This window comes from Rhinolophus ferrumequinum, chromosome 7 (assembly GCF_004115265.2).
Source record: "Rhinolophus ferrumequinum isolate MPI-CBG mRhiFer1 chromosome 7, mRhiFer1_v1.p, whole genome shotgun sequence".
Classification (NCBI taxonomy): Eukaryota; Metazoa; Chordata; class Mammalia; order Chiroptera; family Rhinolophidae; genus Rhinolophus; species Rhinolophus ferrumequinum.
The window spans coordinates 89,578,828-89,606,823 of record NC_046290.1 but is presented as its reverse complement, the minus strand read 5'-3'; the positions used below and the strand labels follow the sequence as shown (position 1 = coordinate 89,606,823).

The 27,996-nt window shown below is 40.0% G+C and overlaps 1 protein-coding gene across 1 annotated transcript; it reads right to left on the bottom strand.

Moving 5' to 3' along the window:
* ARPC1A (actin related protein 2/3 complex subunit 1A) lies at positions 1-27,996 on the bottom strand. Its single transcript, XM_033111030.1, is given in 15 exon segments — positions 1-443; positions 2,276-2,366; positions 4,292-4,309; positions 4,311-4,483; positions 4,683-4,753; positions 4,756-4,784; positions 7,313-7,525; positions 9,596-9,638; positions 9,641-9,705; positions 11,722-11,741; positions 11,744-11,791; positions 11,793-11,945; positions 17,845-17,951; positions 22,603-22,695; positions 27,844-27,996. Coding segments are annotated over 14 exon segments (1,134 nt in total). The 5' UTR covers positions 22,667-22,695; positions 27,844-27,996; the 3' UTR covers positions 1-404.

Sequence of the window (27,996 nt, the reverse complement as noted above, 5' to 3'; positions counted from 1 at the left end):
AACACATTTCAGTATTTTTATTTAATTGTTTTTAGCAATTTACATATCTCCCCACCCTTTCTTTTAAGTTAGTGTGACAATTTTCCATAATAAACTACTAAAACAGAAGCTTTGGTCGAGAATGGAATGAAATAGCAAAATCAAAACCCAAACCAAAAAAAACCAAAAAACAAAACAAACAGAAAAACAAAAACCAAAAGAACAAACAAAATCCAATCACTGCTGCTTTTAAAAACCACACTTTCACCACTTATATTCAAACAAAAACACACAAACAACATTTGCGAGATACGTGTCTTCAGTGTTTCCTTGCGGCTGGCTCTCCGCACCATCATGCAAATGGTGGAGCTGCGACGGGGCAGTCTGTCAGTCAGTCATGCTGGGTTTGGGAGGCTCACGCAGCTTCACATTATCCGAAGGCCCTGGATGGAAGACTCTAAGGTCTTGAAAACGGCAGGAAGAACACTGGTGGTTACTGAAGACTGTCTATCCTGCCGTTTTCTCTACAGCACTACACTACCCCGCCTTTCCCTGGCTGAGGTGGAGGCCTCCGCACCCCCAAATCTGACCCTACACCATCTCTGAGTCACGCACTCCAGAGCTCTGCCTGGCACAGACCCTCTAGGACTGCTGGCCCTTCAGGCTGTGCTCCCGTCCCCCAAACCTGCCTGCAGGCTCCGGGCACACTCCTGTGTTCCTGGGGCACATACCTCCTGTCTGTCAGTGGCCCTGACAGGTGAGGCCATATATGCACACGCCCCTTGCCTCTTCACACTCTAGACACCCTAATGGCAGGTACTCCATGTTTCTTTAGGCCATGCAGCCAGCCTGCTGCACAACACACAGCAGGTGCTTAAAGACGGATGGACTGAAGAGAAAACTGCACCGGGACCTCTTAGCTTACACAAGTACAGACAGAGAAAAGGGGGTGGCCCGAGGGATCAAAGAATGAAGGGCAGAGCTGTAACTGCCTACACAGGAGCCCCGATACCCAGGACTTAAAGTATGTGCAGGTAAAAAGGGGGGAGACTTTTAGAGGACAACAGTTTGTTTCTCCAGAATATTCTGGAGGCTTTCCATACTATGTATTTGACCCAAGGAAAGGGGAAAAAAAAAAAAATCAAACATCACGGAAATGCACAGAGGCAAATTCTATACATGTTTACCTGTTTTGTAGGTTAACAAAGCAGAAGCAAACTCAGAGCTACACACGGGAGGTACCCCTGCTCCTCCTCCCTGGTTCCGTATCTCGCCTCCCACCCGCCCAATCCTCAGCTGGCATCCTCCTGGATTGGTCCCTCGCTGTCACACCACCCCCTCCCGTCAGGCCCTCCTAACTCTCTCTGCACTCCAGAATCTCCTGGCCACAGCTGGGGTTCACATCCTCACTTGTTCACTGGACTCAGAAGCCTCTGCCCGGAGCCCTGGGTGGCCAGGCCACCACATATTACAGCTAGTGCTTTCTGACTTGGTTTCTAGAACAGACTCCTAGTGGTCTGCAGACAAAGCCCAGCTTGTGCTCCCTGACCACGCACAGCTTTTCTCTAGTTCCCTTGGTTGCTATAGGCCCCACACAATAGCCCCAGTCACCGGCAGTGCCTCGAATGCAGTGTGTGCTCTCTGAGCTCGTGATGCTCTGGCTCCCTGCTCTGGCTCTGAATGCTTTGCAACCGGCCCATCACCCCCACCATGTGTCCCCAATCCCCCTGCATCTGGAGATAGAGCTCAGTCTAATCTCTTCCCTGCAGTGCTGGCAGTTTTCACCCCTGCTCCCCTCCCCCAACTCCTCAATGTAAAACAGAGGCACTGGCTTCTCTTCTGGAACCCCACTTAATCCCCTCACCCTCCTCTCTTGCGCTGGACAAGCCCCTAAAAGGCTCCTTCACGTCAATATCCATCAATATCTGCAGTGCCTCGCAGCATGCTTGGCACCCAGCAGGCACTTAGTGAACATTTATTAGATTAATTAGCATAAACCATAAAAATATATCTCTATAAACTTAGACTGGAGCCCCAACACAGGGCCTGCTACAGAAACAGCACTCAACTTTTTCTCAGTGACTAGATGGACATCTAGAAAGAAGTACGTATTCCCACTGGGAAAGTGTGGTTTCCTCCCACTAATGACTTTTAGGTTTTAAAAACAACTACAGTCTAATGTCCCACATTTCTGATTTGCATTGGCTTCAATATTTTGTTCCAAGAAACGGGAAACATGTTTCTCATAGGAAATGTTTTAACATAAACAAGATTTGTTCTGAAAGGTAGACAATACCTTGAAATCCCAAATTGTCATGGCTCCATCGATGCCAGTAGTGCAAAATTTGCGACAATCTTGCTTGTCCACCTCATAAATAGATACTTGACTGAAAAAAAGCAAAAACGAGTAATTGTAAGGTATGTGGCAGAAGTGAGCCCTGCCTTCCTCATCGTGTAAGGGCATTTTAAGGAAATTGTCTATCAAGTTCTGAATACTGTTTATCAATATTAGGCTGTAGCAATCTGACTCAGAAAATATGCAGATGCGTTTTATTACCAGATGTCCAGAAAAGACAAGACTTAAAAGAGGGAAAGATTAAGACTCTGCATTAATTAGTGACATGGAGAAACAGGGCAATCCAGGCCACACAGCATGCAATCGGCCCAGAGCAGGGTGTGGGCTGGACCGCAGCCATGACTGAAATGGAAACTTTTATTTTACTACAGGCATGATGAAGCATGGCTGAATCCAACTGGCTCCAAAGAAAACTCCCAAATCACTCTCTAACAGCTGGGGCATATAAGCCAAGAGATCTCTTGCATTTGAGATTAATCATCATAAATGTTAGCAACAGTCAGATATGCCACAGGATTCCAAGCAGGCAAAGCAGAGGAACAGATGAATGAAACAACCTGTCTCAACCTAATTATCTGAGAAACTTTCAAGAAAATCAATTCTGTAGCTTAGACAGTGTTTTCCGTTCTCCTCTGAAATGTCTAGGACATTCCCTCTAGGGTAGGGGATGGCAAACTATGGCACGCACCACCTGTATCTGTATATAGCCTGTGAGCTCCGAATGGCTTTTACAATTTTAAATGGTTGGAAAAAAAATTACTTCACAATGTGAAAATTACGTGAAATTCAAATTTCAGTGTCCATAAAGTTTTATAAGACATATCCACACTCCTTTATTTACATATTGTCCATGGCAGCTTTTGTACCACAACGGCAGAGCTTGCGATGGAGACAGCACAGTCCCTTAGAGCCTAAAATACTGACCATCTGTTGCCTTAGAGAGAGTTTGCTGACCCTGCTCTGGGGCAAACAGGACCTAACACCTGCAAATAAAAGTCAACCTGCAAGGGTCTGCTGTTCATACTCTGCAGAGGAGCTTAAGAAAAATTCACAACAAATAATTCTGAAAGTCATTCAAGACAGAGAAACTTGAAAAGGATGGGGAAAATTTTGGTATACCTTCAAAAGTTATTACTTTTCAACAGAGCACATTTTCAGCCTATTTTAAGTCCAGTGGCCCTTTCCACTGACTATGATGAAAAGCGCAACCTGAATTTAGTACTTTTCTCAAAGAGGACGTCAAGAGGTTTCCATTCTTCCTCCTGCCATCATCACCAAGGTCTAGTCGAAAGAGAAAATCCTATGGTATCTAACTTTGAATACATGTAATTTAAAGTATCAAAAACATATTGCATTTCTTTCTAGGTTTTTTAAAAAAAATCAAGCTTCTGGACACGCAGAGTTCTTAGATAATCACACATGCCTGATGAAACATAAGGAAAGAAACTCCTCAGCTTGTCAGCATGATGCTAAGGAATTGTTTCCCTAATTAAATGATCTTACTTGTATACATACTTTGATATCCATGGTTGAAATGATAGCCAGAAGTACCTTTCCAAACAGAATATGACTAATCTTCCTGTCATGTGTTCACTACCAGAGGAACATGACATTCAGGAAGGTCTTCATTCATTCTCAGTCAAGGTTTTGGAAAGCGATAGGATCCTCCTAACGTGGGATGCCTCATACACCATCTCCAGTTTGACGAACAGAAGGACTAGACGGGGTTCACTGTCTATATGAGCTGAAAATAGGAGCCTGCAGCTTGAGAAACTACCAACTTCGTGCGCCCACCCCTAAAGGGATTGTCGGCGCCTGTAGCACACAGAACTGAGACGCAGTCAGGAAACAGAGAGGGGAGGAAGGGAATCCTGGTCACCTAAACACTTTTCTACAGACGGCCAGGGCCCTGGCTATAGGGGGCGTGCAGGGCCCCCGGTGGCTGGGGGCACCTACGTGATGCTATTCTGGTGCGGGTCTCCAGGCTGTGTTGCGGTCCTCGGTCGTGGCCCTCTTGTCCATGTTGCGGAAGCGTCCATGGCCAGACATGTTGCGCTGGATGCTCTGCTTTGGAATGTCTAGCTTGGAGACGAAAGTCAAGTAGCCACGGTCATCGTAGTTAAACAGCATTGGGCAGCAGTCATGGCCCTGAAAACAAGGGATGAGTCAGGCCTGCAGGGTAAGCTGCCTACCCACTGGCCCCTCAGCAGAACGTGCACCGTTACAGGCATTCTCCTACTCTCAAAGGCTAGTCCTGCTTCTTCTAAAAGGCGTTCTCCTCTGTGCTAGCACACAAAGGCAGAGCACACACTGTCCCTGTCCCAGCAAATTACAGACAGTGTACGACAAGTAAAGATGGAGAGAAATACTTACAGCAAGCAACAACGCTGTTCTCCGAGACAAACGATACACTCAGGAGGGCAGGAACTCTGTTTTCAGAGTTGAGACCCTGACACAAGAATACTTGTCAAACGGAGATAAAGCGGACCACTCAGCTTCTTTACAGACACAGAAGATGACAAAGGACCATTCTGTTAGGGGCTTCACCAGTATAAACGACTACTTATGTTTTAAAAGGAGCCCCACGACCTAGGCGTTCAGGAATCTCCAGCAGGAGACGGCCCTGAGGTAACCTGCAGACTCTGAGGCCTTCAGCTCTCTTCTGCCTGCGCTCTGCTCCCTTCTGAGGCCCCCCAACTCATGACAAACCGGCCTACAGCTTGGTCCCCAGCAGGCCCTTGTCCTTTCCCATCGCTGCCTTTGCTCCCATGCCCCTTTGCCCACTCGTTGTCTCTGCTCCTCTTGCTTGTCCAGAGTTCACCCGTCTTTGAAGCTCAGCTCTGATCAGACCACCTCTATGTCGTTTTCCTGGACCATGTCAGCCTAAAGTGGCTTCTCCTTTCTCTGACCTCCTAGAGTTTTCACTGTCAGTCACGACTGGACCCCTTATTCTGCTATCCTTTCCTCGCCTGTGCTCACCGTGAGCTCCTAGAGGGCTGGGGCTACAGACAGTCACCAGAGCCTGGTCTCTTTCCTCTGCCAGGCACTGGGTTAGGAGCTAGGGCTGCTGCTGAACAAGGCACAGTCTTAGCCAGCCAGGAGCTCACACGTAGTAGGTGTGTGTATGCACACATACGCAGATGCAGCATGTATACTGAGTATATAGCTTAGTAGTTACCTGCCTCAGCACCTGGCCAAGCAGTTACACAGATAAGGTAGGCAAACACATTGGTTAATGAATAACTTCATGTAAAAGATGATGCATTTTGAAAATTATGTCTTAAGAGACACCCCCCCACTTCCTCCACCAATACCATGGTATCAGACTGAAGTCCTAATACCTCACCTTTTTTTTTTTGAATAGTCTTTTATTAAAATCTTTGCATTTCTTATTTTTTCGTCTAGTTTTTTTTTTTTTTTTTAATTTATTGGGATGACAATTGTTAGTAAAATTACATAGATTTCAGGCGTACAATTCTGTATTACATCATCTATAAATCCCATTCTGTGTTCACCACCCAGAGTCAGTTCTCCTTCCATCACCACATATTTGCCTAATACCTCATCTTAAAGACTTACTGTGGCATACTGGCTTTTACTACATGAAATATTTATATTTGAGAAGGGGAAGGATGGAGGACATAATGTGACTTGAAAGACCATAAAAGCCAAATATAAATCGATCCAAGGGTAGACAGGGGCTTGTAATAAGCATATGCTACCGTGTTTCCCGAAAATAAGACCTAGCCGGACCATCAGCTCTAAATGCGTTTTTTGGAGCAAAATTAATGTAAGATCGTTATTCTATATTATATTTAATTACATTATATTATATTAAATTACATCACATCATATTATATTATTATTATATAAGACCCAGTCTTACATTATATCAAATAAGACTGGTCTCATTATTAATTTTTGTTCCAAAAGAAGCATTAGAGCTGATGGTCCGGCTAGGTCTTTTTTTCAGGGAGAACACGGTAGGAAGTCATTATGCATTACAATTGTACACCAAATTAAGTAACTATAAATCAAAACATTATTGAATGACAAAGGCAAATTACTGTACAAAATGTATAGCATAAACCACTTGTGTTAAAAATTAAAAGCTATAATAAGTACTTACATATGTATAGAAATCTTCTACAAGGCTGTATCATTTATATCGGGGATGTTTTAAAGAAACAAAATTAAAAAAAAACAATTCATCCGTTAGGAATCAAATATCAGAGCTCTCTGAAGTGTCACTCTGTTGTCACCGTGGTGGGAGGAGTCAGAGTCACCTGAAATGACTGGTTCCTGGCACACAGATTGACAAGCCAGGAAACCTTTAAAGGTGGGTTTACCTTTAGCTGCACCAGGAAAGAAGACTCATAAGAGGACAGGATTCCAATAATCTCTCTTCCTCCAACGGATGATGAACAAATATGAACTGTGACATCTGACAAGATGCCTAATGCTCCCTTAAGCTGAGCCGGCACGCCACACACACACACGAGTCACCGCAATTCGAGTTCTTCCAGCATACACCAGAGGAACTGGCTTCCAGGTTTTCAAGTATTACTGAACGAAGTTCCAAAGTAATGGAGTCATTGTTCCCTGACTACACAGAGCAGGAATATACCACCTATTTAAGGCTGGTGGGTGACATTTACGTGTTGTAAGGAATTTCAAGAGTAACAGACTAAACTGGCTATTTGAAGGAACTCTTATCAGTAGCAACTCAGAGGGTCCTTCAAAGAAATCACTATCAGCACTTCCATTAAGGAATGCTTCTGGAAGAGAGATCTAACTCTTTAAAAATGTCCCCAAATGGACAATCTCAACGTGTGTCTCTGACTTTAAAGGCTGTCCTCAGTCTGGGTCAGATTCTTATGCTTGATTCCTGCACTTGTACCCAGGGAAGGGCAGCCTTAACCCAGCTGACGAGAGATCCCGCCCCACTCCTTAACTATACAAAAGGCAAACACTCACTGCATGCTTTTTGAGGCATCAGCAACGGACACGGTGCTGTCGTGGCTGACCCAGGCCAGGCGGCTCCCACTGGCAGAGAAGCTGACGCCGTGCACCCAGCCACCAGTGCCACTGCCACCAAATTCTGACATCAGCTGACCAAAAGGCATCTTGCTGCCCCAGGGCGTACTGGCTGGCTTTTCATCCACTTCTTTAATGTATGCAGAAAACACTCTGCAGTTTAAGGGGCAGGGAGAGAAGGAAAAGGGAAATGAAAATATATGTATATAGAAATAGGTCACAGGCAGCTGCTGTCAAGTGTCCGAGAATGCAAAGAGAGCGACTCGTGAAGAGCAAAATGACAGACAAGTTCAGATACATGAATCTCTTAAGACACAGAATGGTTCCAGGCTGCCCTAGAGGCCAATCCAAGTTTGGCAAATCCATCCTCAATCAAAGGATATTCATAGAGCACTTATGATTTGTCAGGCACTGCTCTAGGGGCGCAGTTCTAGAAGTAATGGACACAAAAGCCCTTCCCTTCTGGAGTGCACATTCTAGGGGAGAATCGTGCTGCCCTGCCCTCCCTTGCCCATGGGAGATCTGGCTAAATGAGCACAGCATTCTTTCCTGTCTAATTCACCATCATTCTTGACACAGTATTCCAAGAAGCCAACAGTAGGGTAGGCTGAAAGGAAACTATGTGCTACTCTGCAATAAACCAATGGTATGAACCCAATTAAAGAAAGGGACATCCAAAGAGAAAGCCAAGGGAAGCCGTGGCCCTCCCACGGGGAGGGAAAGCAGGCAGGCTTTCCCTAGCACTGTCAGGCAGAGGGCTGGGCTCACTCTACCCTCAGGCCCACTGTCCAGTCTTTGTGGCAGGTATAGTCTGGGATGAAGGTGGGTCCTTTCCAGCCTGCTGTCTCTTCCTCTAATTCCTTGACCCAGAGGTGGGAAGCAAAAGGGATAAAGAACAGCTGGGAATCTATCATTTTATTCCCTTTTGCCCTCCAATGTTATTTCTACTTTGTAAAGTTTCTCTCCTAAAACTTCTGAACCTAAAGACTCCCTAAGTGAGCCGGTAAATGACAGTGGCAGCAGCAGCTCTGGAAGAGGCAGCGCACTAGCAGGTGGAGGGCAGTTATCTGTAAGGCAGACGATGTGACCTTAGAATAGCTGTGCTTTAAATCAGCATCACAATGGCCACTGCTTTAGTCCTCAGAGTCCTGGAAAGACAGGTGATTCTCTGCTGCCAATTGGAGAGTGCAAACAGAACAGACTCATACCCACAGGACTACAAGTCAACGCAAAGTTTATTTCTGGAAATTATTATTAGCAGAAGAATTGTAACCCATTTTCACAACCAGATTCTTAGAAATAGCCTGATGATCCAGGTGGTATGGATCAGTACCACTATCTCCATCTTCTAAGAGAGCTAGAACGACTCGCGTAATAAATCACAAACAGCAAAACTCCTGAATACGAAAAACTCTAGAAAATGTCTATTTATCTGTACTGTTACACTGGTTCTTAAGAACCAATATTTTCCCCGAAATGCCTTGACACTACTGTATCCCCCTTCCATTGCCAAAATTCCCACATGTATATTAAAAAAAAAAAAAAAAAAAAGACAGTCGGCAGGTTTTCTGGAAATTTTCCAAGTAACCTACTAAAGAAAGATGCATCCTATCTCTCAACCCCCACCATACAGGGCAGCATGAAGCAACATTTATTTGCTTTTCTTTTGTCTAAGAGAAAAAAAAGCCTGCTGATAAAGAACAACTTTAAAAGCAATTACACTGTATGATCCTTAAAGCTCTTAGCTACGTGGCTGTGTTCTTCTAGCTCATGATCACGACAAAAGAAAAAGCTTTAACTGAAAAGGAGTAACTCAACAGTGTGCACTGTTCAGCTAATTACGCTTTGTTAACCTGAGTTTCCACTCTGGAATTTGCCGAGTCTGTTGCCTGGGTAATGAGATGAGAAATAACACTGTAGTGGGGTTGGGGGACAACACTATAGCCCCACTCGAACCCGCGGATGTTCTGCCAAAGGAAACCCTCCCTGTCCCCGCCCTGCATCTCCCTCCTACCACAACTCCAAGTCCATTCTGTCTACCTCAGTATGTACTCAGTATGTACTCACTTAGCTCCTTTTCTAGATCACAAGCTCCTTTCATCTCTGAGTCCCTCACGGTGCCTAGCATAGTATCTTGCAAAGAAAAGGAACCTTAAAAATATTTGTTGAAACACGAACAACAAACAACTCAAGTCTGTCCACAAATTCTCATTTGTTCCCAACCTGCATTTGAAATCACATGATCCTGCTGCCAGCAAAACATTGTGGGATGCCAATCCAAGCTGAGGACGGTGGAACGAATTGGGCTTTTTTTAATGTGCTTGCTTACCCACCTAAAAAGGAGAAAAATCTATTTAGTTTATCCACACAACAACCCCCAAATAACCTACAATGTGTCAGGTAAAAACACCAATGCGTGTTTCTTATGTGGTTATCAGGTCTCCCTGCCAGAGAGAAGGCACAATTCTAAAGGAGAGAGGAAGAACCAACCATACCCAGCCCCTTCTGTTTTCCTGTCTTTTAGGGTTTGACATTCTCATCAAGCGCAACTGGTTCTGAACTTGCCCGGCTACCAGGGACCTTCCTTGGTAAGTGTATTTATGGATTAACTCTGGTACTGTCCCATGGAATTTCAGATTACGTGTGACTTTAATCTTTGAAATACAAATTGAGGTTTGAAATCACTTGAATTTTTATTAATAAATATGCAGTGATTTGTTATTTCATTTTGGGTTAGGCTGGGTTGTAAGAGAGCTTAATTTCCTTTCTAAGTTTTCAATGCTAAGTTTCCAGAAGTTGCAAATTCTTTTTAACTTTTTTCACAGAGAAATCACAACCAAGAAATTAGCAGAACCTCTTGTTGGAGATTAGCCTTTAACTCATTCCCTAGCTCCACTTAAAGAGTGTATTTAATTCTAAGATCAGTCATTATTCTGGCTTAACTAAACCAATATCTGCCCCTAAACTGCTCCTTAAAAATCAATCATGATGAAAGACTTAATATTGTGTCAAATATCCTTCCTCGAATGCTAAATTATTTTTCTATAGAATCTTTTTCTTAGAAACCTATCTGAAAAATTTCATTCTGAAAATATTCAATATTTAAAAAATGTATTTGAATATTTTGAAAATATTCAGTAGACAATACTTTGTCTTGTTTAACAAGGTAGCTAATTTAAAGGCTTTTAAAGGTTGTTTTAAAGTACTATTGAAATATTGTTCCATAGCTGAGAAACTCCTCTGAACACACATCTTGCTCAAATGACAATTCTTTGTATTAAAGTCCAATTTACCTACATTTGAGACTATATTTTAGTGAACAAAAATGTAAACAATTACTGACATTGAGAATTACCTAGGTAGAAAAGTTGTTTCTCACCTATACATTCCAGCGAGCCTTCTAAATGATTTTTAATAGGCAACATTTTGTTAGTTTTAATTTTACACATGCTTCAAAGAAAAATGTACATCTTAAATTCATAATTCAATCTTGCTGCAAATTCACTTTCTTTTCAAAGAATCAAAATTTGAGGTTTCACTAAACTACAAAATGTAATATGATAATCCCTTCCTTTCACTGTTTCAACAGAAAGCAAACAGTACACTAACACAAAGAGTAATGTGTACTCTCTTTTTAGTGCAAACACACTGCATTTTGTACTAAATGACAATTCCATGCTGAATTGTATTTACCACCCTTTCTGAATGCATACCAGATAGAGCAAAGTCATTTTCTTATCAAAGTAAACAGGAAGGAATAGTTAAAGTAAGTTCCTTAGCTATAAAAATAAACCTCTGTTTGACTGGCTCAGCTACAAGTGATTTATGAAAAGAGTAGTATAATAGGCTGATTATATTTCCAAGATCCTTGGTTTAAACAAGTAAAAATTATATCAAGGCACATATTTGGTTATGCAAACTCTAAAGAAAGGAGAACATTGTTAATCTGTATGAATCCTACATATTTTAAATGGATAGAGATGGTGAGGAAAAAAATTATTCCTCAGGACACTGGGAATCTTTCAAGTTTATAATTTATATATGTATCATAATAACAGCAATTTGGACAGTACAGAGTCAGAAAAGTATTAACAACCTAACAGAATAAACAAGTTAGCAGATCAGAACACGGAAACCACTGATCTACAGTAATGTGAGAAAGATGTGAGGTTTGACTCACTGTGCACATAAGAAGGAAAAATGCTCAGAGGGAACGAAAAAATCTCCAGATGAGGAAAAACTGAAGTTACATGTAAGCCTTCACCCAGTGCCTCAAGAAATCACCAAGATCACCGTGATCAAAATGTATGATTCTATAGAGAGAAATAAATCACTCAGATGTTGCTCACCAGTCATTTTCGGACTCGAAGAGTAACAAACGGAAATGAGTCGCGCTCCACTTCCCACAGCAAATTTATTCTACTAGTGGAGACCACTTGACAAAAGTGGCTGCACGATTAATTCTCAGGATTACCAGGGTTGGCTTCCAGACACCATCTTTCTGACTCCAGACGTAGGCATTGCGGTCTGCCCCGCAAGTGACGATGCGGTCGCTCTTGGGAGCCCAGTCGATTACCTGCAAGTGAGACGTGGCATCATCTGCTTTGCCTGGCCAGTGCCAACTGACATGGCATAGGCAGGTGGGCACTGGCATGGCGGGGACAGATATGGTCCTGAATCACCACCTCACACACACAAAGGCAGAATTTTCTCTACAAAGTTCTGTAACTCAGGATCCTCTGTGAGGCCAGGCAGAACAAAGCTATTTTATAATTGTGAGGTTACAAAACTAAGTGGGGACATTCTTTCCACCTGTTCACAGGTTTCTAAAGATACCACATCTGAAGACCTTTTTCTTCTTTCTTAGATTTTTTTTTTGGTCTGAAACTACCTGTATTGTTCATTCATTAACACATCTCATTCAATGATATTAACTGAAAGTCTGCTACATGACATCCAAATGAAACATAAAGAGTAAATAAAATAATCTTCAGTGTATAGATGGGAAAATATAAATTGTAATTCATTATATATTCTCTGAAGGTCACTACCTATAAACTAACTTAAATACGTTTTCGGTATGATATAGGTTCTATGACAGAGTCCTTGGGTATCTTTGTACCTAAACTAGGAAAAGACCTAAATATGTATCTAAATGTAAGGTTTATTTTCTATTTTACCAGACTTTTACTTGTTTGGTGCTTCTGTGAAGGAACCCAAAGTCAAGGTCAGTGGTTATATACCAAGAGTAAAAGCTGCTATGACAAGCCATTTTATAGCTATTGATGAGGTATTTTCATATAGAAATACAATTTCATATAGAAATATTACTAATATTTTTTTATTGTAGATATCTCCCTAAAAATTAATAATTAACATTCTTAACATTTATATGGAAAAAAGTAAGATGAATATACGAGTAAATGGAAGTCTCCATTAGTCATAAATCAGTGACTTAGCAGTATGAAGAGTTCATTCATCCACCTACAGGAAATGTCAGCTCAATTATTTGCACCACCGAAGGGAAAAAATATATGGGGGAGTGTATTCTAAGTGATGTGTGTTTTGAAGCCCTCTTTATTTAGATTTAAAATTTGATTTTTCACTACAAAAGCAATATCCACATTGTTATGAGACAAACATCACAGTGGGACATGTAAAAAGTCAATAAAGTCATGCCCCTGTTCTTTATGTCCACACACATTGCTCCCCCCACTTATTATTATGGCAAAAATTTTCTCCTGCTTTTATACATTAGTAGTGGTTATACATTATTCAGAATATTGATCTTATAGTAATTTTCTCCAAATATCCCATTATTGAACATTTTGTTAGGTAAAATTGGAGTAAATATTCAGGGATATACCTTTTGCTACGGTTAAAATTATCTCTGATAAATTCTCAGAACTGTGATGCAAAATATTGTTATTTTTATGAATGTCTTGTTTTCCTAACTTGATTGCAAGCTTATTAACAATAGGAAGCAAGTTTCTGAAATTACTGTGCTGGGCAGTCCCTGCGACCCCGCCTGCAGGTGTTCATGTCTGTGTGGTCTCTTCCCTATGGGTGTGGGCAGGACCTGTGATTCGATTTGAACTAATGGAATGCTGGAAAGGTGATGAGATGTACATGATTACTGGACAAGATTACATAAGAGTGTGGTACCTCTCTTCCTAAAGACACTTACATGCTTTCTCCATTGCTAGCTTTGAGGAAGCAAGCTGCCATGAATCTTACAGTTGCAAGGAAATGAATTCTTCTGCCAATAACCTGAAGGAGCTTGGATGTGGAGCCTTCCCTGGTCAAGCCTCTGATGAGAACTCATCCCTGACTGACACATTGTTTATAGCTTGTGAGATCCTAAGCAGAGTCCCAGATAAGCCAGGCCCAGACTCTGGACCCACAAAAACTGTGAGATGATACATGTGTTTTGGTTTAAGCTGCTAAGTTTACAGGATTTGTTGCAATAGAAAACTATTATATCCTCTAACATCAGAATGTCGCCTTGTAATGAGAAAGCTCAGTGATTTTGTATGATTTTGACAATCTCAAATTTCATCCCTTATTCCATATGATCACCACTTCAAAAACATATGTTTTTTAAGAATCCTTGAGGTGCTTAAATGAAGTGCTTAAAAAAAAAATCAATAGATCATTAGCCTTTAAGAAAAATACAAGGAGCTGCCTTCTGCTTGGTTTTATAGTTCTAAGCCTTCTTTGGTAGCTACATCTTTCATTTGAATATGGAAGCTGTAAAACCATAGTCATAACCTCAAACTATTTCAGATGACATTAGCTTGTAGCTCTTCAGACACATACTTGTTAAAAAGAGAAATGGGAAGAGTATTCAGTAAAAGGCAAATTTTCATCTCTTACTAATTTAGCTTTGCATATTTTTTCCTGTTTTCCTGACATCAGAAGACTTGAAAGGAAAGGAAGGGAATCAAGAATCTATCTTGTCTTTCCTGTACTAACTATATCTCAGTGTAACCAAGCAGTAGGTGACGGTAAGTGTCTTTTATAAATATATTCAGTTAATAGAGAAGAAATGATAGATTTAAAACATCACCATGTTGTAGCCATAACTAAATTAATGGATATGGGCACTGATCTTCAACAGATGCTAACATCACAGAAAGAAAGAGAACCAGACATTAGGTGCCTCGTCAATGAAAGGACCTACCATCAGCTAACTTCAACTAGCAATTTACAGGAAATACAGAAGACAGAGAAATATGGGCTTGCAATCAGTAAAATCCAGAAAACACTATAGGACAAACAACCTGATTTCTCAATTTTCTTAACAAATAAATTGCAAAGAAAAAGAAAGAGAAGAAACAGAACCTATAAATGAAAGACTTTAGAGATATATCAACTAATCACAACTACATGTGTACCTTATTAGGATCCCAATTAAGAAAGACTATTGTATTGGTTATTATTGAAGAGTTCTTATCTTTTAGAGATACTAACTGAAATATGAAATGACACAATTGCTAGAATGTGCTTCAAATAGTATAGGAAGGGGGCTGGCCCGGTGGCTCAGGCGGTTGGAGCTCTGTGCTCCTTACTCCAAAGGCTGCCGGTTTGATTCCCACATGGGCCAGTGGGCTCTCTACCACAAGGTTGCCGGTTCGACTCCTGCAAGAAATGGTGGACTGTGCCACCTGCAACTAGCAATGGCAACTGGACCTGGAGCTGAGCTGCGCCCTCCACAACTAAGACTGAAACAACAACAACTTGACTTGGAAAAAAGTCCTGGAAGTACACATTGTTCCCCAATGAAGTCCTGTTCCCCTTCCCCAATAAAAAAATCTTTAAAAAAAAAAATAGTATAGGAAGGAAGTGAGTTGAGAACAAGATTGGCTGTGAGTTGAAAATTGTTGAATCTGGGTGATGGCTATACAGGGGCTCATTACGTTATTGTCTATCTTCGTTATTGTTTAAAACATAGTAAAATGTTCTTTAAAAAAGAGACAGGGATTAAACATTTAACACAAAATAATAAACTCAGAAAAAAACACCAGGACTGACTGATATCCTTTTGATGTTTGTCATGCTCTTTTTCTCTGTGGTACTGACTAGTCTTTTCTTCTAGAAAAGCTTCAGAAGATAATTTTTCCCCCGTATTTACTATCTCTCTGAGAAAATACATTTGATCCTTGTTCTCCTGCCACAGAGTTATATTTAGATTTTTCCAACAACAGTTTTTTTTTTTTTACAGAACTAAAAAGAAAAAGTCTTTGGGCATTGGACAGAAAACAGCCCAAGTTCAAAAAATTCCAAAAAAGAAGCAGGGGAGAAAAAAAACACAACTAAATATTTCACTCTTTTGACTATTTCTTTGGTCTCTCATCTTAGCCCTTTCTCATTTAAAGTATTTCCTAATGCTGAAATTCCAATTTAAAATATGAGTGCTCTTATTTTTAGGCCATAAGGCCACTGGCAATGGACTTAAATAGGCCAAATCTAATAGAAATAAGGTCGTGGGAAAGCAACAGCAACAAAATAGAAATGATACCTCTGGTGCTGGTTCGGTAATACATAGTCAGTAGACTCTGGGTACTCACTAGCATCACACAGAAATCCTGGTAAAAGTGAGAATGGATGGTAACAAGTTTTTGCTGGGGAATAGAATGTAAAGGGTGCAGAAGGTCAAAGCATGCTGTTTTTCTCTGATTCCGGGGAAGGCTATCTTTAAGCTAATCAGCATGTTAGGGGATTAGAAGCAAAATTCCAGGGTCTCAAAAAAAAAAAAAAAAAAATCAGGATTAGTCCCTTTGCTGTCCCTCTAAATGCAAACGTCATTGTGAGGAGAAGGAAAGGGAAACCCAAGACTGCAGTGAGAAGTTTGTAATTGAAAAGTTATGGAGAATAAGTTTTTATGTGCTTGGCCAAATTATTTAAAGCAAGAGGTTGAATCAACTCTGCTAGAAAATAGGAAAAAAAAGAAACTATAGTAAGGATAAAAGAACAAGAGCTCTTTCTGAACAGAGCAGTAAGTGACTATGTTTTTTTTTAAAGAACAGCCAGACATGACTTAACAAAACAACATATTCTCCTGAAATTTAGTATCATGATTTGGTTCACTAAATTCTGAAAATCATTGTAAAAGTTCTCCGTTTTTCCCTCTTCTCCTCCATAATTTGATACTTACTTAATAAGACTCAGCACTGCTCTGCTTGCCATCTCTATCCATCTAGTCATTGATAGTCTTTGCCAAAGACAAAAGTTAATGTACATGGAGGAATCTGCCTCAGAGCCAATGCTTTAAGATCCAGTCTTCTACAAATCAATTAAGAAATAGATAAAAACTCAATGGAAAAAAGGACAGGAATTATAAATAGTAAAGTCACACACACACAACCAGATGGCTAATAAACATCTGAAAATACACTCAACCTTTCTATTCATCAGGAAAATGCAATATATAGAGATACCACCTTTCACTCATCAGACAGTCTGACCATATCAATTCTGTGTTAAGACACGTACAAGACTAGTGGGATGAAGGCCATCTGATGGTTCCTAGCAAAGTTGAAGATGTGCATGCTCCCGAGGTACGAGTCTACCAGATATGAACATTCACACATGTACAAAGAGATCTGCACAGGAATGCTCGATTTAGCACTTCAATGGAATAACTGGAAAAAACATAAATGGCCTTCAATGGAGGAAAGAATAAATGAGGTATGAAATGCCCAACAGTAGTTAAAAGGAATAAACTTGATCTAGATACACCAACATATGTAGAGACCAGAAACAATGTGGAATGCAAAAGCAAGATGCAAAAGATGTATAATATGATAAATATGATGCCATTTATGAAGCACTTAAAAATACGAGCCAATAGTATTAAAGATTGCTTATGAATATATACACATCTGTAAAATTATTAAAAATGGACGGAGATAGTGTCACACTAAATTATAGACTGCCATCTGGGGGAGAGGAACAGGACTGGTGGTGAGAGGGGATTTTACCATCATTATCTAGAATATTCTTTGTGTCCTAAGTTTTCTGGCACAGGAAAAAAGATAAGTAGTTGTTAATTCTGGGTGGCAGGAACATGGGTGTTTGTTACATTACTCTTTGTCCTTTTCAGTATTTTGAAATGTCTTCCTTGCCCCAAAAAACATCATACAGAAAGCTTTTAGAAGACACTGAGCTCCCTCAGCAATTGGGAACATAGCTTGGCTAACATGCTGTCCAGTTTTCTCTTTCACATCTCATCTCCTAATCTAAGCTCGTTAGTCCTCGTAGGTTCAGTGTTTTCCAAAATACCTGTAGAGTAGTGTGTACCAACTGAACTAAAAGAAGCACTTAAAAACTGAGATCACTATTAGGCTATTTTCTAAAGAAAACTCAGTAAATGCTGCACAACTTTAAATATATGGCAGACTTACTTTAGGCTATTTCAATGAAAGAGTGCTAAGTGTGGAAACACTGTACTCAGCTCAGTATCTTCCTTTACCTGTGATGTGTCCATTGTGCTCCTTGAGTTCATGAACTTTCACCCACTGGCTCCCGTTCTTCTTATAGATGTGGACTTCGTGATTATTAGGGCTCAGGGCAATCTCTGGAGAAAAAAGTCAATAGTTAATACTTGAACTTGAAACAATCTCTGAAAAAAAGGATATGTTACAGTTGGCATTTTAAAATAGACTTAAAGAATGGAAAAGCTGTTCCAAAAAATGGTTCTCAATATTCATCCCTGAAGAATTTCTTTTATTATTTTTACCTCTACTTGGACCTCATATTTTAAAATGTTTTGTAGAAAAACTAAGTTTAAAAATTCATTTTATCAGAGACACATACAATTGTCAATGAAAGATTCTAACCAGTAAGAAATAAACAATATTACTATACTTAGCTGATATACAGTTGACCCTTCAACAACACAAGTATGAACTGCGCAGGTCCACTAATATGAGGATTTTTTTCAATAAATAGTCAGACCTCCATATCCACGGGTTTCACATCCATGGATTCAACCAACTGTGGCTTGAAAACAGTATTTTCAATCTGCAGATGTAGAGGGCTGACTATATGCACTGTTCTATGCCATCTGCTATAAGGCACTTGAGCATCCTTGAATTTTGGTACCCGAGGGGGGCTCTGGAACCATTCCCCCTTGTATACCGAAGGTTGACTATGGCTAAGTTTTTGGGGAGTCAAGAGATATATATATGAATTTTCAACTGCACAGGGGGTCAGTACCCCTAACCCTTGTGTTGTTCAAGGATCAACGGTAATTTTAACCCATAGTAAAGATACTTGACATTTTAGCTCATCTGTACATTAGTGATAAATATTTAATTTCAGTTAGACTTTCTGAAATGCTGAAAATACCTCATAGGCTCGCATTACTGCTATCCTGGACCCAGGTTGGAACTACCACAGTTTATCAAAAAAACTTGATTCTGCTGATAAACTACGTCTAAGTTGTCCTTTACAATAAAGCCCATATAAATCAAAAAACAAAATTCAATAGAAATCTCTTGGACCAATCCAAAATATTAAGAATATACATATCTATATGATGGATTTTTTTTAACTTATATTGATTTTTTTTCCCTTTCTGGTTCACCTATTTTTTAAAAAATTGATTTCTTAAAATTAAAATTAGGATCTATGACTCAAACTTTTGGTCAATCATTTAATAGTTTCCCCATCTATTAATCATACCACCTTTCCTCCCCTCCTTAAGAGAGCTACATCTGTTTTACAGATGAACTGTAGAGCTAGATAAACATTTAATTCTAAAATCCTAAGACTTGCAGTGCTTTCTGGAAAAGTTACTTGTTTCTCTAAATTTCTAAGATGCAAATGGGGATTTCAAAAGCCAAATCCAAAGTTAAACCTGAAAAACGTAATAAATTTTATATTATAATGTGGTATAACAAAAAATTTGACTTAATACACTGAGTTTTTAAGCAGTTTAAGTGAGGACAAAGATAATATGCATTTCTATTAAAAATAATTGGAAATAATCCAAAAACCTATTTTTAGATAGGATAAAGACGGAAGATATAGAAAACTCAACTATGAAGCTCAACTCACCACCTTGCATGTCACATATTTTCAAATACCCAATACAGAGGCTCATATCTAGGTTTTCACTTCATTCAACAAAAATTTTAAATAAATCCTTGGTACTGTTTATGTACCAAGGATTTATTTAAAAATAAGAGTGAACCAAGTCTGAACTGCCTTTTAAAAAATAGTGAGTCTAGAGAGTCAAAGAAATCCCTATCAAAATCCCAGCTGGCTTCTTTGAAGAAATTAATAAGCTGATCCTGAAATTCATAGGGAAATGGAAGATACCCAGAAGAGCCAAAATAATCTTGAGAAAGTTGGAACTTACAGTTCCCAATTTCAAAACTTACTACAAAGCCACAGTTAGCAAGACAGTGTGGTCCCAGCACTAAGAGAAACATAAAGATCAATGGAATAGAATTGAAAGTCTAATAAACCTTCATATATACATTCAATTGATTATTGACAAAGGTGCCAAGATAATTCAATGGGAAAAGAACAATCTTCAACAAATGGTACTGGGACAACTGGATATCCACATGCAAAAAGATGAAGTAGGGCCCCTACCTCACACCATGTACAAAAATTAACTCAAAATGGATTTAAGACCTAAATATAAGAGCTAAAACTATAAGACTCTTAGAAAGAAACATAGGTATACATCTTTGTAACCTCATATTAGGCAATGGTTTCATAGATACAATAGCAGATACATAAGCAACAAAAGAAAAAATAAATAGAACGGACATTTTCAAAATTAAGGACTTTTGTGCTTCAAAAGAAACAATCAAGAAAGTGAAAAGACATCCCTCAGGATGGGAGAAGATTTTCTAAATCATTTATCTGATAAAGGACTTATATCCAAAATATATAAAGAACTCTTACAGCTCTATAATAAAAAGACAAATAACCCATTTTTAAAAATGGGCAAAGTATCTGAATAGACATTTCTCCAAAGAAGGCATACAAAAAGCCAATAAGCATGTGAGAAGATCCTCAGCATCATTAGTTATCAGGAAAATGCAAATCAAAACTATAATGAGATACTATTTTATACCCACTTGGATAATGGTGGGGATATACACGGCTATAACCAAAATCACAGATAATAAGATGAGGATGTTGAGAATTCTGAACCCTCATGTATTGCTAGTGAGAATGTAAAACAGTGTGGTCACTTTGAAAAATAGTCTGGTGGTTCCTCAAAATGTTCAACATAGTTACCATATGACCCAGCAATTCAACTCCTAGGTATACAACTCAAAAGAAGTGAAAACATGTCCACACAAAAACTTGTACGTGAATGTTCATAGCAGCAGCTTTCACATAGCCCAAAAGTGGAAACAACCCAAATGATTACCAACTAATGAATACACAAAACGAGGTATCTCTACACAGTGTTATTCATCCACAAAAAGGGATGAAGCACTGATATATGTTACAACACGGGTGACCCTTGAAACCATTATGTTCAGTGAAAGAAGCTAGATGCAAGAAGCCACATATTGTATGATTCCATTTATACAAAATGTCCAGAATAGGCAAACCAACTGAGAACTGTAGATAGTAGATAGTAGTTGCCTAGGGCTGGAAGTTTTGAGGAAAACTGAAAGTGACTGCTAAAAATAGGTATAGAGTTTCTATTTTGGAGTGATAAACATATTGTGAAACTAGATAGTTGCCAAGGGCTGGAAGTTTTGAGGAAAAGTGGAAGTGACTGCTAACAGATATAGTTTCTCTTTTGGAGTGATGAAAATATTGTGAAAGTAGATAATTATTGCATAACTCTGTGAATATATTAAAAACTACTAAAGAATTGTATTCTTCAAAAGGATGAATTTTATGTCATGTGAACTATCTTACTTCTACATAATTATACCTTATTTAAAAAAATAGTGAATATAATTTAACTTTTTAAAGTAACTCATGGACATAACACTACACTTCTGTTTTCAGATTTTTTTTTTTGCCTCCTCCTGTCATATTATCTGCCACGTTGTTTGCTGTACTGTGTCTACTTCTAAGAGTCTTCTCCATTTCTTTCTAGTTTGCTGGAGCTAGAAAACCAGAAACTCAAACTTGTTATGAATAACATAGTGAATACTCATTACTACTGCTCTCAGTACCTCAAGAAAAAACTATGTTTCTGAAACAGCTTATTTCTAGGTTCTAGAATTCTGACTAAATGCTGGATAAGTGTGGTGTTACAGCATAACCATTCCAGACACTGGGTTCTTAGGGCCAATGAAAGATGTCTCTGATTTGAACTGTCTTCCAAGTGGTACTGCAGAAAAAGAAATGGACAAGGAACCAGAATGCTTGGGTGCTAGCAATGGCTCTGACGTACACTTGATGTGCGACCACTAGGCCGCAGTTTCTGTATCTGTAAACCAAAGGACTGACCCAGTTCCTTTCTGAACCTATGGCTGTCCTTTTCACATGTGACAATGAAATACATGACCCCTAAAAGTGCTTAAGTCTAAAAGGACTGGGCCAGCCCGGTGGCTCAGGTGGTTAGAGTTCCGTGCTCCTAACTCCGAAGGCTGCCGGTTCGATTCCCACGTGGGCCAGTGGGCTCTCAACCACAAGGTTGCCGGTTCCACTCCTGCAAGGGATGGTGGGTTCTGCCCCTGCAACTAAGATTGAACACGACACCTTGAGCTGAGCTGCCTCCCGGATGGCTCAGTTGTTGGTTGGAGCCCGGGCTCTCAACCAGAAGGTTGCGGGTTCAATTCCTCAGTTGTGCAAGGGATGGTGGGCTGCGCCCGCTGCAACTAAGATTGAACATGGCACCTTGAGCTGAGCTGCCGCTGAGCTCCCAGATGGCTCAGTTGGTTGGAGCGCATCCTCTCAACCACAAAGTTGTCGGTTCGACTTCCGCAAGGGATGGTGGGCTGTGCCACCTGCAACTAGCAACGGCAACTGGACCTGGAGCTGAGCTTTGCCCTCCACAACTAAGACTGAAAGGACAACAACTTGAAGCTGAACGGCACCCTCCACAACTAAGACCCTCCACAACTAAGATTGAAAGGACAACAACTGGACTTGGGAAAAAAAAAAAAAGCCCTAGAAGTACACACTGTTCCCCAATAAAGTCCTGTTCCCCTTCCCCAATAAAATCTTATAAAAAAGTAAAAAATAAAAGGATCAAAGGTACCAAAATAAAGGTGCAAAGTTAACAGCATACTTACGGGTACGATCCCTGTTCCAGGCATGACAGGTGATTGGCTCTAGTAAAAACTGATGCAGGGACATTATTCTTAGTGTTTTCAAAGGATAGAAAGCTGTAATGAGCAAACAGAAAAAAGCATTTAAAATGGCAGGAAACCAATATTTAAGTTGTCTGGGGATCTTGAAATGTTTGGGGATAAATAAAACTCTCCTACTAAAAAAGAATCAATCTCAATGTTAAAACTTAATCATTTAAGTACAACTAGTACAGTAACCTCCAATGTATTGTCAAGAATCATCAAAAGACTCTAACACCATGGGTTAAAGATTGCCGGGGTACAGGATATTCACACAGTCTCAAGTGATCATCCCATAGATTTCTAATTACAAAGGGAAAAACATGCCTTTACAGTAAAAAGCATCTGGCAGTAACCACCTTAACCGAATGGTAAAACTTAGTATCATGAATAGTGGAACAATATAATCTGATGGGCCTCCTGACGGGAGGCAACACGAGGTACACATCATCACTTATAAATAGTGACCACTTGATTTATCATTCAGACCAGAATGCTTTGAAGAGAACAAAAAGGGGCACTATTAATAATTATGCTGTTGACAACAGGTCACAGGACTATCCTGGAGAAACCTCGTAACATGGCCAACATAGCTGTGAAGTATTTATGTCAAACATATTTACTCTAAATCCAATCACAATCCAGACCTAATTTTACAGAGTAGAGGGAATAAAGGGGCGTGGAATTAAAGAACATGAAAGGGAAAAATAAACAGTTAAAACCAGAATGTGTACCACCCTACAAAACAACTGGCCTGGACTATTAGAAGAAGGCAATGGGAGGGGGGCGGTGTTCTAGATTAAAAGAGCTATGAAAATCAAATTTGATATAGAAATTTTCAAATTTGATATATTTTAAAAATATTCATAAAAGGTGTATTTCATACAATGGGGAAAATTTGAATCTGGGCTACATATTACGTAACAATACAGAATTATTTTTAATTTTTTAACTATGATAATAGTTTGCCCGTAGGTAGGAGAATGTCCTAAGTCTTAAGAGATAAAGATGATGAAGTGTTTAGGAGTGAACTGTCATGATGTCTTCTGTAACTTATTTTCAATCCTTTAGTATAACAAGTAGATAAAGAGCAAATGTGGCAAAATGTTAACAACTGGTGAATGTAGGCAAAGAGTCTGCAAATGTTTGTTTTATTACTCTTTAAGCTCTTTATTGTAATTAAATGAAAAGCAGGAATCTGTGAAACATCATTAAATTAAAAATCGAATAAAATTCTCTATTTTATAGGCACCCAAATCTAGATCCACTGAAGAAGCAACCATTACCTGAAATAAGAAATTTTTTCAAACAAGCACTCACTCCATTTAATCATTTCTAAGAGGCACTCTCACACTCTGAAATTTCAATACACTTACATACAAGTCATGTTAACCTAGCGTTGAGATAGGAATTCTGATGCAAGTAGGAAATGAATGGAAGGGTCACCAGAAGGTTGTAAAGTGAACAATGAAAGTTCAGCAGACAAAGCAGAAGTCAATCTCAGTAGAAAGCAGAAGAAATGTCTCTGCTAATTGTTGTAAAGGAACCCAAAGGTCAAAAAGAGATAAGTGCACCCTTATTTAACACCTGATATCTTGAACTGGAAGAGAAATGTCAGTGTTTCACATTTTATTCTAAGGGTGAAGACATTTAGGTCACTTAAATTTTTTACTTTTGCATGTTCTAGAAAGCAAATGGCAACTCACAAATAAAGAAAAAGACTGTAATTGGAAATTTAAAAATTTTTTAAAATAAATTCAAACGAGACTGCTTGTTTTTTAAAAAATAAACTTTCAGACACTCTGCATGATTCTCTCTTTATCTCTGATATCAGATGCTTACCCATCACAACAGGTTTTACTCAGTTACTCAAAATAACATGTGGTGTCACAAATATCTCCTTAATTAAAAGCAATTTAGTTCAAAGCCACACTTTATAAGCTCATGTGTTAACTGAAACAAAATTGGTCTGAAAATTAATTAATTTAATGTGAAATCTATATTCAATAAAAGCTCATATTTCACAATTAACAAAAACAGGTGCAGACAAAGGCTTTCTCATTTTTCAATTCAGTTTTATAAGCAATGTAGCAAAGACTTCAAACGAGGTAAACATTTACACAATGGTATAATTCTAAAATTGCATTTCTAATTTCGTTACATCATTCAACTCCATATTTGGATATACACTCAGACCTGTAATTCTTTTACAATAATGTGGCTATTTTAAGTGTGTAGGCCAAGAGAGCACTCATATTTGTCAAATTTATAAGCCACCCAGTAAACAGCCTGTATTCATCAAACTCAGTGAATGAAGAATAGCTTGAATTTTTTTTTTTTATTTATTGGGGTGACAATTGTTAGTATAATTACATAGATTTCAGGTGTATAATTCTGTATTACATCATCTATAAATCCCATTGTGTGTTCACCACCCAGAGTCAGTTCTCCTTCCATCACCACATGTTTGATCCCCCTTACCCTCATCTCCCACCCCCCACCCCCCTTACCCTCTGGTAACCACTAAACTATTGTCGTGTCTATGAGGTTTTGTTTCTCATTTGTTTGTCTTGTTCTTTTGTTGTTTTTGGTTTATATACCACATATAAGTGAAAGCTTGAATTTTGTACCAAGAAAAAGATACCTTCTGTCATAGGGTGATAATTATAATTTCTAAACTGTGATTAGTATTTAAGTGAAATATGAAAACTTTTGTCTTAATGAAGGTAGAGAGGAGAAAAAGGGACAAAAAAAAGGTGGTGAGGGCCGGCCCGGTGGCTCAGGCAGTTAGAGCTCCACGCTCCTAACTCCGAAGGCTGCCGGTTCAATTCCCACATGGCCCAGTGGGCTCTTAACCACAAGGTTGCCAGTTCAATTCCTCGAGTCCCGCAAGGGATGGTGGGCAGTGCCCCCTGCAACTAGTAAGCAACTGGACCTGGAGCTGAGCTGCGCCCTCCACAACTAAGACTGAAAGGACAACAACCTGAAGCTGAATGGCACCCTCCACAACTAAGATTGAAAGGACAACAACTTGACTTGGAAAAAAGTCCTGGAAGTACACACTGTTCCCCAATAAAGTCCTGTTCCTTCCTCTTCCCCAATAAAATCTAAAAAAAAAAAAAAAAAAAAAAAAGGTGGTGACATTAAATTGAACAAGTTTCTACTGATGACCTCTTATTGTCCAGCACTGAGAAAGAGATAATTTATAGTAGAGCATGATTCCAGGAACTCCCCTTACCCCAAACTCCTTTCTTTACCTATCACTCTGAGTACAGTCATTCTGATGTTTGGTTAGCTATGGGCTCTGGGCCCAAGGGAACCTGGCTTTGACACATACTAGCTATGAGACCCTGGGCAGGTCATTCAATATCTCTAAATCTCATTTTTTTCATCTGCAAAATGGACATATTACTGATATCCCAAAGCTGTTGGTATGAGGATTAAATGAGATAACATATCAAAGTGTTGCAGTACAAAGCCCAGCCCAAAATAGATGCTAAGTTATTTCCTTTTTCTCCTTTGACCCAAGGCTTTTGAACTATCCCAAAAAGTACACACCAGTTAGCATCCCCTGAACTTGGAAGCATCTACATACGCTTCAAGTTCTTGACCCTAGAGCCTGAAAGTATTTCTACAGTGAGAATTTCAGTTCCCTGTTCAGGGTCAGTTTTCAAGACTGTGATTCATCCAGCTTCTAATTGCTCTCATTACCCAACCCAGTGATACCAGGTACTCCAACAAGGTCACCACACCCTCCACAATGTTTAGAGACAGGTTCCAATTCCAGGTACCAGCCTCATCAATAGACCATTTTAAACTTCTTTATGCAGAATTTGTTTCAGCATAAGATTAGTCAATTAAATTGAAATACTGTCACTCTCCCTCCATGCAATAGTTTTAATTTTTCCAAGATGATCCACTCCTTAAATTGTGATAAGTAGATGAATTAAACTCAGAAATTCTCTTAATATTTTGTGATTGGAAGCAGTCAGTCACACCCACACTCTAACAGCAAAAACACCCTCCTGATACCCTCTCCTTTGCTTTTTTTATATACCTGAATACACAGAGCCTACATAAAACCAAAAAGGTTAGGTGAAATTGATAAGAGGACAGAACCAGGATATTTTAGGTAATTTAGGCAATGAGTTGAGGTAGATAAAAGCAGGTTCCAAAGCTGCAGGATAGCAGATGACTTCATAATCAGGGTCCAAGTTACAATTTAATAAGTGCCTACTATGTCCCCAGCAGTGTAGTAAGTACCAGGTTGGGGCCAGAAACAAATCAATCTGACACTTTTCTGGTCCTCAGGAGAGAAATGGAGGCGCTTCCGAGAGGAAGGGAAGATAGATAATGCACATAACGTTCAGAAGCAGTAAAAATAGCTAATATTTATTGAGCACCTACACTGGGCCAGGAACTATTCTAAGCAATTTATACAAACTCCCCTGAGTCTCCAAAAAGCCCTAAGAAGAATCTTCTTACTGTAGATGAGGAAAGCGAGACTCAAACAATCAATCTTGCCACAGGCATCCAACGACGTGGAGCTGCCGGGATTAGAATTTTGGTAGTCCCACTGGAGAGTTGAAATGTGAAAGGTGCTACATCAAAGGTTCCACAATATGTGCAATTTTGACTTAGGGGACGGGGGCACTCGAGAGGCGGACTCCTAAGGAACTAGGGGGAAGGTTTTCCTCTAGTACATAAGAGCCCCCAATCACTGAAGGATTAAGGCTGCCCTAGACAGAAACCAAATGTTCTACGAGCGCTCACCGTATGCAGGGAGCTATTCTAGAAGCTAAAGAAAGAAATGGTCTCTCACGACGCCCGATTAGGGAGAGATTATTCCAGTTACCAGTTTTACAGACTGTGATAAATGGCCACAATAGAGGTGCAAATAGAGCTATGGAAGCGCAGGAGGAGGAGCTGTTAATTCTGGCATTGGAAGAGGCTTGGAGCTCGAAAATTTTGAGAGAAACGATCTGTATGGGGATCCAGGAGCTCGGCGGGTCCTACGGAGAACGGGGATCCCCCGCCCCCCCACCCCCGGAGGCCGGGCAGGGAGACCCGCCAGCCCTCAGACTCCGGGCCCCGCGGCCTAAGCCCCCGCCTCATTGCCCCCGCGGGTTCCAGTCCGGTGCGAGGCTCCCACAGGGCCAGAAGCTCGCTCCTGCTGCCCCTTACCTGGGGTCGGGGCAGTTCCGACGGGCGTGGAGCGGTGAATTCGCGGACTCTGGTCAGTCGACGCGAACAGGCTCCGAAGGGCGCGGGAGGCGGACCAAAACCCAGAGGGAGGGGCTGAGATACCGGAAACGCTTGCGGCGCCTGCACAGTACG